Genomic DNA, 12,803 nt, shown 5'->3' with positions numbered 1-12,803 from the left:
ACCTATTTGGTTGGTAGATTATTCTCAAGCCTGCCCAGGAAAGGGGGTGAAGGGGCTTGGGGGGATATTTTAGGGAAACAGGAATTCCAAGTGGTCCTTTTCCTGAATCTTTGTCTAACTCACTTGGTGGTGGCAGCAGTACCCATCCAAGGCCAAGGAAGGATTTGTGCCTTCGGGAAGTTTTTAACCTAAGCTGGTAGAAATAAGCTCAGGGGGTCTTTCAGAGTGGTGAGGGAACCCTGACAGGCACACCCAGGTGCACCGTATGAGGAGGCATGGCCAGGGCTGAAACCTCAGCTCTGGAGCTCAGAACTAGTGCCAGCTCTGAACTGACTCACCATGTGACCGTCCGCGCTGGTTGCCTCAGTTTTCTCCTCCATGCAATAGGGACTCTGGACACCACTTGACCCCGCTTCCTGGGGAGGGAACAATTCATTCACCAACGGCTGGAAGGAGGTGCTTGGAAATCCTCTGGGGGTGGGGGAAGGGGGAGAGGCTACAGCCAGGCACAGCCTGTACACTCCCTGCTCAGCTGGTGCAATTTATTGCTGTCCATGCCTAAGGGAGTTGAGCCCCAGCAGTAGGAGGCGCCGTTCAGCATCAGAGCAGGGCTGCTTTTAGAGTAACCCCGAAGTCAGAAACACCCCCGGGTGGGGGGGGGGGGGAGTGAAGGGGGAAGAAGCTGTTCACAGAATATTAGGGTTGGAAGGGACCTCAGGAGGTCATCCAGTCCAACCCCCTGCTCAAAGCAGGACCAATCCCCAGCTAAATCATCCCAGCCAGGGCTTTGTCAAGCCTGATCTTAAAAATATCTAAGGAAGGAGATTCCACCACCTCCCTAGGTAACGCATTCCAGTGTTTCACCACCCTCCTAGTGAAAATTTTTTTTCCTAATATCCAACCTAAACCTCCCCCACTGCAACTTGAGACCATTACTCCTTGTTCTGTCATCTGCTACCACTGAGAACAGTCTAGACCCATCCTCTTTGGAACCCCCCCTCAGGTAGTTGAAAGCAGCTATCAAATCTCCCCTTCCTTCTTCTCTTCTGCAAACTAAACAATCCCAGTTCCCTCAGCCTCTCCTCATAAGTCATGTGCTCCAGTCCCCTAATCATTTTTGCTGCCCTCTGCTGGACGTTTTCCAATTTTTCCACATCCTTCTTGTAGTGTGGGTCCCAAAACTGGACACAGTACTCCAGATGAGGTCTCACCAATGTCAAATAGAGGGGAATGATCACGTCCCTCGATCTGCTGGCAATGCCCCTACTTATATAGCCCAAAATGCCATTGGCCTTCTTGGCAACAAGGGCACACTGTTGACTCATATCCAGCTTCTCGTCCACTGTAACCCCTAGGTCCTTTTCTGCCGAACTGCTGCCTAGCCATTCGGTCCCTAGTCTGTAGCGGTGCATGGGATTCTTCCGTCCTAAGTGCAAGACTCTGCACTTGTCCTTGTTGAACCTCATCAGATTTCTTTTGGCCCAATCCTCTAATTTGTCTAGGGCCCTCTGGATCCTATCCCTACTCTCCAGCGTATCTACCTCTCCTCCCAGTTTAGTGTCATCTGCAAACGTCCTGAGGGTGCAATCCACACCATCGTCCAGATCATTTATGAAGATATTGAACAAAACTGGCCCGAGGACCAACCCTTGGGGCACTCCACTTGATACCAGCTGCCAACTAGACATGGAGCCATTGATCACTACCCGTTGAGCCCGACAATCTAGCCAACTTTCTATCCACCTTATCATCCATTCATCCAGCCCATACTTCTTTAACGTACTGGCAAGAATACTGTGGGAGACCGTGTCAAAAGCTTTGCTAAAGTCAAGGAACAACATGTTCACCGCTTTCCCTTCATCCACAGAGCCAGTTATCATAGAAGGCAATTAGATTAGTCAGGCATGACTTGCCCTTGGTGAATCCATGCTGACTGTTCCTGATCACTTTCCTCTCCTCTAAGTGCTTCAGAATGGATTCCTTGAGGACCTGCTCCATGATTTTTCCAAGGACTGAGGTGAGGCTGACTGGCCTGTAGTTCCCAGGATCCTCCTTCTTCCCTGTTTTAAAGATGGGCACTACATGAGCCTTTTTCCAGCCTGTTCTGTGCTGTGAGAACGAGGCGGGTGGGCAAGCGCTGCTGCTACATGTTATGAATTATACCCGATAGGTCACGCCCACAACTGCTGCGAATTATACCCGATAGGTCACGCACAGTTTGAATCTAGGCTGAGGCACATGATCAAAGTCCACAACTGCAGAGTTCCCAAAAAACCACCAAGTTTATTACGCTCGAGCGTGGTGCCCCCTTGCTAGCCAGAATACAGATTATACAAAGGTTATATACCTCTTAGCAAAGCATACTGCCCTTGTGCATCGGAAACCTTAGCCAATAAACAAACCCTTTTCTTATCTACCACCTATCCCTGCTTGGTGCATTCCTCGTGCTAAACTAGTATGTTAATTACACAGCATGGTACTAAAGCAATGCATCAGTAACTTTTATTATCAGGATGGGAGGCCTTACATCAAAGGCCAGGAGATAGGGAGTTAGGGACAGACAAAGAACAGATATCGGGAGTCAAGGCAGGCTGGAGACAAGGAGGAGGGTTTTCACAGGAATGCAGTATCTAAGGAACACTTCTCCTGGTACACGATGTGCTTCCTTTTAGACAATGGTGGGCCCCAAACCAAAATGGAGTCACATGTGCTAACTTTTCCTTAACATACAGAAGGGAACAGGCCATCATCTCTGGGGCAGGACTCTTTATTACAGCCACCGCACTCACAGCACCCAGTAACAGGGATGAACTGGGGGGGCCAGTGAGCAGTGGGCACAGGGATGACCACAGTCTCCCTGCTGGCCCCCATTCCCACCGATGAGATCCTGCTCTGGGCAGATCCAGGAGCATTGAGCCAGCTCTTGGCAGGACTCCCATTAACATCACTTCTGCTTGTCTTGCCTACAAAGGGTGTGCAAGTCAGCGCAGAAGGGCCCCAGGGACTTGCAGGGGGAGGAGGGTAAAGTGGGGGAGGTGCTCAGGAACAGGGGGAGGTGGCAGAGTCACCCGCTCTGGCTCTGTAACCCTTCCAGCACAGCGCGCAGAACGGCTGCTGCTGCCACGGCCCCTGGGTCTGGTAGCTCCAGGCAGGCCGAGCTGATGTAACTGGCCCTGCCAGCGCCCGCTTCCATGTTCTTGGTAGATTCAGCCGCAGCCTCTGCGCTCTGCCAAGAGACCACGCGAGGGAGCAGGTTATGGGCGGGAGTGTCTCCAAGGGACATGGGAACACAACTGGGTCGGGCATGCAGCCAGTAGTTGGGGGAGAGGGGCTTCCCTCTACAACTCTCCCGATGCCCCTCCATCCTGCCCCCCTGAGCTGTGCCAATGCTCCTCAATGCTGATCCACAGCACCTCCAGAGCTCTGCTGATACCCATCACCCCCTGCTTTTGCAAATTGCACCATAGGAATTTTCCTGTCTGGACATAGCCAGGGCCTGTGTTTTACATTTCCATCAAAGACAGCAGTCCACTGGCACAGCACCCCCATGTCTCACGCTAGGCTTTGGCTCAGTTCTTGCTAAGAGCCATTCACCCCCCTTCCTGTAGCTTTCTCAAGGTGCCCAAGGGCTTGCCTGCCCCGACTCTGCTCATGAGACCAACAGGGTGACAGCCCCACATTCAACTCCTTTCATGCGGCTTTGGAATCCGCTCAGGGGCCCATTCAGCTGCAGGCTCCACCCCTTCACTAGCTCCTCCCTGTCCCACTGAAGGGTGGGGCCTGGTGGGAAGTGAGCTCTAATACCTGAACTGCCTTGGCCAAAACTGGCAGCAGGTCGGCGCCAGGGGCCTGCAGGGCACGCAGCTCCTCAGCAGCAGCACAGAGCGAATCCAGCTGCCCAAGACACAAGTGGAAGGAGTAGTGAGGGCAGGGCTCCTGGGAGACGGGGCAAGTGGCTGGGGTCAGGGTTACTGAGCAGAGGTTGCCCCTGGATCCCTCTGGGGCTCACTGGGGGGCAGTGCCAGCCTGAGCCAGCAGGGGGCAGTGCTAGATGGGGAATACCCCTGTGTCCGCACTGAATGGCCTCCCTTGCCTTCAGTGTTGCCTGTAGATGGGAGCAGGCATAGCACCAAGAGGGTCCCCAGTGGCAGTGTAACGGGCACGGGCAGAGCTTTGCTTAGTCCCCATCACATCATGTGCCCAGGAGGCAGGGCAGCTGCTTGTCACTCACCATGGTCCTGTCCCCGGGTGCGGCTCCCCCATACCTGGCACAGAAAGCAAAGGGATCAGTAGCGAGCACAGAGAAGTGCCATGGACCCACCGCGGAGGGGTCACAGGCTGCTGGTAGGGGTGGGAATGCCCCATTGCCCTTCCCACTCAGGGTCCCCCCTCTCCTGGCAGGGCCAGGCACTGCTGCAATTTCCCCCTGGACCCACATGACCCTCCACCCGCCTTGTGGGCTCTACTCACCGCTGCATGGCTTCGATGCCGGCCTCCATGGCAGCAGCCCAGGCCGCGGGGTCACTGTGGCTCTGCAGGGGCTGCGCAGCCGCCGTCAGGAACAGCCCGTACAGCTACAAGGGAAACGCCAGGCTGCTCAGTAGCAGTGCCGCCCTGACGCAGGGCAATGGGCACAGAGATGGCAGGGCTCCTACTCCCCCGAGGTGATGAAATACCATCCCTCCCACGGGGCGATCGGACACAGAATCCATATACCACCCCCAACCTTCCCGCAGGCCTCATATCTTCCCACAAGGGCCATAATGCACCCCCTGCCAAAAGGGGGGGCAGGGATCAGCTCAGCGGGGACAAACCTACCCAAGTCCCCATCTGTGGCACTCACCGCCCCTGAGGACCCCCCCATCTTCTCCAGCAGCAGCCTGGCCAGGGTGGAGAGGAGCTGGGACGGTCGGGCAGGCAGGGGCGTCGAGTTCAACCACTCCTGTATGGCTGGAGACACATGGCACCTCGGGTGAGAGGCGAAGGGGCTGGGCTTGAGAGCTGGCTCCCTCCAACCGGTCCCACCCCAGGAATAGCAAGGGCTTCGGGAGCAGAGGGGCACCGGGCAGAGCTCACAGGATGCTCCTGGGGCACAGGAGGGATCCTGAGATCCAAAGTCCTATGGGGAGCCAGCCTGGGACCCCTGCTCTATGGGGGCCTTTGGGGAGCCAGCCTGGGTCCCTGTACCCTGGAGGAGTGATGTGGGGGAGGGGAGCCCCATGCCCTCCAGGGGGGATGTGCCAGATGGAGGGGAAGGGAGCCCCATGCCCAGGGGATAATGAAGCTGGTTCCTGGAAGTGAGCAGGCAGAGTGCTCTCAATGGGTGCACCACAGGCAGCGCCAGGGTGACCACCCCTCCCCCAAAGAGGGTGCCTAAGCCCCAAGTTGCCCAGTTCACGTGGCTGTGGGCACTGAGGGGTAGCCAGGAAGCGGATGGAGACTCCTCTACCAGAGGGGGCTGGTTTGGTCCTTCCTGGCCAGGGCTGGATCAGAACTGTCCACTTTGGACTGAGATGCTCCCCAACCCTCCGTAAGCTCGCCAGCTCCTCTGCCCTCCCACAGAGGGAAGGAGGCCACCCCCAGAAGCCAGCGAGCTGGGATCCCTGTGCCTGTTGTGAGCCCCAGCCTGGGGGAGCTGCTATGGATTGTGGGATAGACACTGGCTCCCAGCACTGACCCCTGGCAGCCCGGGCATGGGTGCTGCCGCAATCGCCATCCCCCGCCGCGCGGTCCAGCTCATTGAGCTCCTCCTGCAGGCCCAGCAGAGTACTGCACACCCGCTCCAGAACCAGCTGCACCCGCTGGGAGGCTGGGGCTGAGGGAGAGAGGGGGCTGGTTAGATGTGGGAGGAGGTGCCTGGCTGGGCATGTGGGGCTGATCCTGCAACACTCATGGCTGTGCCCTCGCACACTCACTGCCCGGGCATTAGATCCTGTGACACGCGCATGCCCATGCCTGTGTGTCCCACTCAGCCTTGCCCCCATCTCAGCCCAGTGCCCTCTGCCCTGGCATCCTACAGCACACTACAAATGTCAGCGAGTCCAGGAGCACAGACCCCCATTTCCCCCCAGCCAGGCAGAAAGGAACCAACAGCACCCTGTCCTACAGATGGCGAAACTGAGGCACAGGGGAGAAGTAAATTGCCTATGATCACAGATGGTCAGCAGCTTAGATGGGAACACCAACTCCCATGCTCTAACTACTAGACCATACTCCCTTCCCAGTGCTGAGATAGAACCCAGGAATCCTGCCTCCAGCCCCACACTCTACCCACTGGACCCAACCCCCCCCCCCCCGACCCCCCCTCATCTGAAGAGATAACTCAGGAGTCCTGATGGCCAGCCCTTCCTCAGCCCCACGCTCCCTCCCTGCAGCAGGCATAACAGGGCTGCTCAGTCTCTCTGTCCCCCTACCCGTCTCAGGACTGTGCCCACTCCCTCTGCCCTCAGCAGGCAGGGCAATAGCAGGGCCTCAGCCAGTGTCCCTAGAGCCCTGTCCAGCGATGACCAGGAGCAGAAGCCCCACCCGGTACCTCCAGCTGGGATGGGCTCCTCCACCTTAGGTCCCTCCTCAGGTGCAGCCAGCACTCTGCTCCGGCCTGTCACAGGTACTCGAGCCAGGTTGGGCCAGGCCACAGCTGTGGTCTCAGCATCTAGGGGGAAGACAGACGGCAGGGTCAGGCCCAGAACCCTAGCCCCTTGTAGGGTCTGGCTCCCAGCCGTCTGGTTAGGAGGGCTGAAGGATTAGAGCAGGGCAGGCCAGGAAACACAGGGTCCTCTCTGCCTGTGGCCAATCACAGCCCACCCACTGCTGGGCCCAGTCCAGGCTCATGGCCCAGCCCCAGGAGATGCCACCACCGTAGGCACTGAGGCCAAGGGCCCGAGGAGCTGGGCATCAGCTACTCTGCCCATGTGTGCCAGAAGGGGTCCCACTGCTGCCAGCCTCTGGCACCCCAAGAGCATCGCTTCCCTCCCATCCCTCTCGTGGGGGAAAGATGGCCCCTTGGCACCTCACCCAGGGCCATCAATCCCCGTTTCATCCCCAGCCCTGACACCAGGAGGGAAAGCCTCACCTTCCCCACAGCAAAGTCATTCGGCACTGGGGGGTACCTCCCCTGCCCCCATTCCCTGTATAACCCCTAGCCCAATGCCAGGGGGAAATCGATGCCCCAGGGCCTCACCGATTAGTCCCAAGAGGTCATCATCTGCCAGCAGGAGGGTGAGGGACACACCAGCCATTTCCAGTGCTGTCATGAAGGTGCCGACCAGGGCTCGGGCAACGCAAACACCTCGGTCCTCTGGGGTGAGAGGGAAGGGAGACTGTGTCGAGCAGAACAGGAACCAGAGCTCAGTGGGGACCCAGCAAGGGGATCGCAGAGGTGTTGGAGGAGGGGTTGGAGCAGGGGAGGGAGGGAAGGAGAAGAAAGCAGTCCCTTCTCTTCTTCCCCCCGCTCTCTCCCAGTGGGATGGCAAAGAACAGGACCAGGCAGGGAGATCAGGGGGTGGGTAATGGAAGCTAAAGGACCTCGTGGGATGATCCAAGGCCAGAAATCCAGGGCAGAGAGGTCCAGGGTGCAGTGCCGAGGGGCCCTAGGCACACACCTGGGGAGCATTATACACACAATCCAGGCACAGCCTCTACCCATGGGGAGGAGGAGAGAGACCCCCCTGCATCCCCTCCCATCTGAGCCCCTCCTCCTGCACTGTCCTGTGCCTGTCCCACCCCACTAGCTCAGGGCCAGGCCAGGCCAGGCACTCACCAAGGCAGTGTACAGCTGCACCGGCCACCACACCCAGCTCCAGGAAGGACAAGCCGCCCAGGTTGTTCACCACCAGCACCACAGAGGCCCCTGGAAGGCAGAGGAGAGTGAGTATGATCCCTGCCCTGCACAGGCGGAGGCAGGTCAGGGGAAGGGGTCACTCACCGGGCTCCAAGGCCACGCGCGAGGCGTTGGAAGAGCTGCTCATGTGATCGAGCATCGTCTTGACGATTTCGTCCGCCGGCACCATCTGCAGGGAGAGGAGGAGATGGATGGGAGTGGGGCAGCCAAAGACTTGAGGACTGGCGAGGGGGGAGCCAACCTACCTTCATCCTGCGCACGCCCGCCTCACCATGAATCCCTGCGGAGACAGGAGGGGTCACCAAGGCCTCCGACTGCTTCCTACCCCTATTGCCAGCACCTGATTCCAAACCAGAGATGGGGCCTGGGCCATGGGCACCCACAACAGTGACCAGTGGGAGCTGCCTGGCCCTGGCCCCTAACCCCCTTCGGGCAGCACGGCCGCCCGGCCCGTACCCGGGACCCTAAACAGTGGATTCTTAGGCACCATTGACAATGAACATCTCAGGCCCATGGGCACCTGGGCCCTGTAGGTGATGGGTACCTGGACCGCCTTTGGACCCAAACACCCAGTCCCCACCCCCAGAGAGACAGCCACAGACAGAAGGGAGACAAGGGCAGAGGGATGCAGCCAAACGCAGGACAGGCACAAGGCAACAGACACACAGATGTGGAGGCAATTCCTTACCCAGACCCAGCTCCAGCTCGTCCTGAGCCAGCTGAAAGGTAGGCCCTGAGCCAGGGACACTGCAGGGGGACAGGCTCACACCCAAGGTACCTGCATGGGGAGGGAATGAAAGAGTAACTTCACCTTCGCTGGTGACAGGCACAGGGATGCTGGGCCAGAAGGATCTTTCCATGTTTTCAGGGAGAACGACTCCAGGCTGTAATCAGTGCCGAGCCCTCTAGAGGGAGGAAGGCAGAGGTTACCTGGCAGGGCTGGGGCTGAGCAGGGGCAGGTACCAGGTCTAGAAGAACATCTAGGCATGGGGGCACCATCTAGGTTGGGACTTGAGATCTCCTGGCTGAGACATCCCCGGGGGGAGCTCCCTATTGCTGTGGGGCCACACGTCCCTTCCAGACCCCCTCCCTCACCCATCAGCAGCTCCTGGGCACTATGGTGGGAGGTGGTGCCCACCCCAGCCCATGCCAGGAGTCCCGAAGCACTCACCCATGGCTCCTGCAGCAGCCTTCACCCTGTGAACAACCTTCTCCAGGCTCGCCCCTGCCTCTGCCAGTGCTCCAGCCACCTGCCAGGAGAAAGGCTGTGTCAGAGCCAACTCAGGATGCTGCTCCTCCCTGTAGCCAGCCCTGAGCCCATGATGCAGGGCTGCAGTCAGGGGTAAAACCCAACACGGAGCAAGGCATCTGATTAGCATGCGTGCTACTGTAGCACCCACGGGCCCCAACGTTGGACCAGGCCAACTATGCTGGGCACCACACACACACACACACACACACACACAGCAAAGAGATGGTCCCGCCCTCTGAGAGCTCCCAATACATGGATGAGACAAAGTGGATGCAAACAGACAGTGTCTTGTGGCTACAGCACTGGGCTGGGACTCAGGAAACCTGGGTTCAATATCTGCCTCTGCCACAGACTGCCTGCTCCAGGTCCCTTCCGCAAAAAAAAAAAAGACATTTCTTTGGCCTGTCTTGTGCATTTCCATCACGTGTCCTTCAGGGCATGGACTGACTCTCCTTGTGTCTGGGCAGCACCAGGTACAATGGAGCCCTGATCTTTCTGGCCTCTACTTGCTAGGAGATACAAATAAGTCACTGCAGTAGTGACTGCCTAGAGCTAATCATCACAGAGAACCATTCCCCCACAACTTAAAGCAACAAACTCAATGCAGACAGCTCTGTGCCTGGATTCAAAGACTCCTGGTTGGGTGGGCGGAGCCTGTAACCCAAACATCACAGCTTCCTGCTGGCCCCAAAGCCTCTGCCGGACCCCGACTAGATGCACAAGTGAAAGTGACCAGGCTGACTGTCCTGGGAAAGCAAAGATGGGGTCAGTTACAACCCCACCAGAGTCCCTGGCACTGCAACCAGGGCCCTGGATGTGGACAGCTAAATCCCCTGGACAGGAACAGCTGATCAGACCCCTTCAGGCTATCCAGGAGATTTGACTCCAGCAGGCAGAGCTGGATCCAAGGCTGCTGGGAAAGTAATTGAGGGTTGGTGGTTTTGATCTGCAGTAGGCCCTGCACAGTGAATGGCCACTGGGGGGCTGCCCCATCCCACTCACCTTGTGTATGAGCACCGTGCCACACAGCCCTCTTCTCCCCGCTTTCTTCTGCGTGGTGAAAGCGCTGTCGTCACCTACCACCACCATCTGCACATCGGCCCCCTCCGCCCGCGCCCGCTCCAGTGCCAGCCCGAAGTTCAGCCGGTCCCCAGTGTAGTTCTTCACGATCAGCAGCGTCCCGGCTGAGGGAGACAGAAGGAAGCGAGGTGCCCCAGTTGCTCTCTGCCACTCTTAGGAGGGACCTCCCACCTGACACTGCACTTCTGTACCTGAGCCAGCCTGCGTCACTGCCCGGATTGCTGCCAGTATGCTGCCCACTGCAGGAGAGGTGAAGACGGCGCCAGCCACCACTCCGGTGAGCATCCCCTTCCCGATGTACCCTGTGCAGGGGAAGAGAGAGTGTGTCCTGTTAGGGGCCACAGTGGGAGAGCCTCACTTCCAGCATGCACTGCTTCCTGTCATGTCTTCAGCAATAGGATCCTCCACTACCGCCAACCCCGGCATGCTCCCGTATAGCAGGGCCCTGCCACCCACATTCAAAGGCCTGCAGCTGTACCTCCACGCTGCATTAGTGACTCACCATGCTGGACAATGAGATTGTCTCCTGGGCACTGGGCTGGTAACCCACCCTCAGGCTCCCGCGCTCCCCAACCACACCTCCAGCCTGGCCCAACTCCCTGTTCCTGGCACCACATACCTGCATGTGCGGGCTCATGTCCCGACCCTCCTCCAGATAGCAGCGCCACCCGTCCCCGAATGTTCTCCAGGTCAGATCGCAGTGCCACCTGGTGCCCTTGCAGGAGCTGGATGGCCGGGTTACAGGCCACCAGCCCAGCCAGCGCATCGTCCGCACAGCCTGGCACAGAGTTCACCAGCTTCTTGGAGACCTGGGAGGCAGTGAGAGAAGGAAGTCATGCAGCTCCTGACTGCACTGCTGCTGGCAGGGGGCTGGCCTGGGAGGGTGTTACCTGGGTAGTTAGGGGTAGATGAGTTACTGGAAACAGATATGCTTTGAATACACAATTGCAGGGGCTCAAACAACACTGCTCTGTTGGGAGGACTGGCTGGCTGGTGGGGGAGACAGAAATGGACCTTTCCCCTGCCCTGGCTCCCATTCAACCCAGGGCAGCGGGACTGGCTGGCTCAGGGGGCTGAGAAATGGGATACGGTGCCTTTCCCCTGCAGGACACTGGGAGTTCCTTGTTACAAGGGAAGCAGAGGCATGGCTCCTCATAGGTCCCTATTACCGCACCATCCCTAACTCCACACCCTCATATCTTATTGCTCTATGCTGACACTCCCCTCCCTTGCACAACCCTGGGCCTCCCCAATAGATGCCAGCCCTGCTCTGCATGGGGACTGGCCCCCACCTGGCCAGCCTCTGCTCATACAGCCCCACTGTGCCATGCAACTGGGGCATGGCTATGCTGCTGCCAGTTAGGGACCAAAGTCAGAGGTCCTTGTGAGGCATTTACTCAAGAAAATCTCCCAGTGACCCAGAGGCCTCAGGAACAGGACCTGGGACCAGAGACCAGTCAAATGCAGCCAGCACAACTACTCTGGGATGCCGATCATAGCAGGGTACCAGTACTCCTCATGCTGCTGGAGGGGCAGAGATCCAAGTCAGCCCATGCAGGGCAGAGGATTTACACCCCCATTGCAGTGTGAATGGGGCCCCAGCTATAGTCCCCCCGCCTATTAAAACCTCCTTTGAGGCTGAGACTCACCTGCATGGGGGCAGGATTGAGGCACCCGCATAAGCAGAGCAAATCCCAGCAAGGAGAAGGGGCCCGATTCCGCCTAGCAAAGCTGCCCTCACCTGGGGCAAGAGATCGGGGGTCAGATAGGAGAAGTAGCTCTGGGGATGAGTTGGGGGGACTTCTGTTTTGCTCCAGACGGACAGGAAGGGAGTGGGATGCTGGACAGGACAGCAAAGCAGCCCTGTGGTACTCAAAACAGCCTGAATCCTGGCTCCGGGGCCACGGACTTCAACCTAAGTCCAAACTCTGCCTGGCAACAGGAAGAGGATGTTGCAGAGGGGCAGGGAAGGGTGATCCCAGGATACACCCACCTGACCCTGCTCAGTGCTCCAGTGAGACGGGCGTCCCTATTGCCTGCCATGCTCCCAACCCAAAGGCCAAGCCTGGCACTTGGTGTAAAACACAGTTGGGTGACACCGCAACCCTGCTCCCTGGGCCGGCAGGGTCAGGTCCCTATAGGGCAGGGACACAGGGAGAGGCAGCAGGAGGGGAACGCGAGAGGGCACGGTGGTGGGGAAACTGAGGCAGGCGGCCACGGGGCTGACAGAGCGGGCACGACCCCTTCCATCAGGGGCATCACGGGGCAATGCAGCGGAGATAGCAGCCAGGATGCTGCCAGCATGGGCATGGCGGGAGGGATGAGGCAGGGAGCCACCCACAGCGGGTGTCGGGCAGATGTGGGGCAGCGCGAGGGGCACGGTGCCCCCCACAGGGGACGCCGGGGGCGAGGACAGGAGCACGGGGCCACCCACTGGGGAGTAGCGGGGGCATGGTGCCATCCACAAACGGGGGGCGTGTCTGCAGCACAGCCCCCACCTTCCTCCTCACCCGCCCGCCCGCCGACTCTTCTGCTCCTAGCGGGTCCGCCGGGAGGGGTAGAGTGTCCTCTTCGTCTTCATCCGGCCCCCCGCTCTGCGCGCGCGCACCTCCCCTTTACCGTGCGCGCACG

At 58.8% G+C, this 12,803-nt stretch overlaps 2 protein-coding genes across 5 annotated transcripts in view; both read right to left on the bottom strand.

Moving 5' to 3' along the window:
* SAXO4 (stabilizer of axonemal microtubules 4) overlaps nucleotides 1–12,803 on the bottom strand; it is a 167,859-nt gene that overhangs the window by 84,971 nt on the left and 70,085 nt on the right. The window lies entirely within an intron of this gene.
* Nucleotides 2,264–12,797, bottom strand: TKFC (triokinase and FMN cyclase). 4 transcript variants are annotated; one of them, XM_084632524.1, is made up of 18 exons: nucleotides 12,683–12,797; nucleotides 11,822–11,913; nucleotides 10,792–10,981; nucleotides 10,364–10,474; nucleotides 10,095–10,276; nucleotides 9,012–9,090; nucleotides 8,529–8,618; nucleotides 8,086–8,180; nucleotides 7,925–8,009; nucleotides 7,760–7,849; nucleotides 7,181–7,297; nucleotides 6,533–6,652; nucleotides 5,678–5,815; nucleotides 4,844–4,950; nucleotides 4,471–4,574; nucleotides 4,232–4,265; nucleotides 3,805–3,894; nucleotides 2,264–3,226 (listed from the first exon to the last, which is right to left on the bottom strand). In XM_084632524.1, exons 2-18 carry the CDS (start codon nucleotides 11,825–11,827, stop codon nucleotides 3,065–3,067), a joined length of 1,800 nt encoding a protein of 599 aa, XP_084488650.1. In that variant the 5' UTR covers nucleotides 11,828–11,913; nucleotides 12,683–12,797; the 3' UTR covers nucleotides 2,264–3,064. The 4 variants fall into 4 exon arrangements, with proteins under 4 accessions (XP_084488650.1, XP_084488651.1, XP_084488648.1 ...); XM_084632525.1 differs by having other exon boundaries at nucleotides 12,671–12,759; XM_084632522.1 differs by lacking the exon at nucleotides 12,683–12,797 and adding an exon at nucleotides 12,607–12,627.

The sequence above is a fragment of the Lepidochelys olivacea genome (assembly GCF_965140295.1).
Source record: "Lepidochelys olivacea isolate rLepOli2 genome assembly, chromosome: 6".
Classification (NCBI taxonomy): Eukaryota; Metazoa; Chordata; order Testudines; family Cheloniidae; genus Lepidochelys; species Lepidochelys olivacea.
This window is presented reverse-complemented; position numbering and strand designations above follow the sequence as displayed.

Bases quoted from the DNA above. Each gene is read 5' to 3' on its own strand.
- TKFC (XM_084632522.1), bottom strand. The intron at 10,475-10,791 runs GTATGTGGTGCC...TCCCCTGCACAG, and splicing joins ACATGAGCCCGCACATGCAG to GGTACATCGGGAAGGGGATG. The intron at 4,575-4,843 runs GTGAGTGCCACA...TTTCCCTTGTAG, and splicing joins TGGGGGGGTCCTCAGGGGCG to CTGTACGGGCTGTTCCTGAC.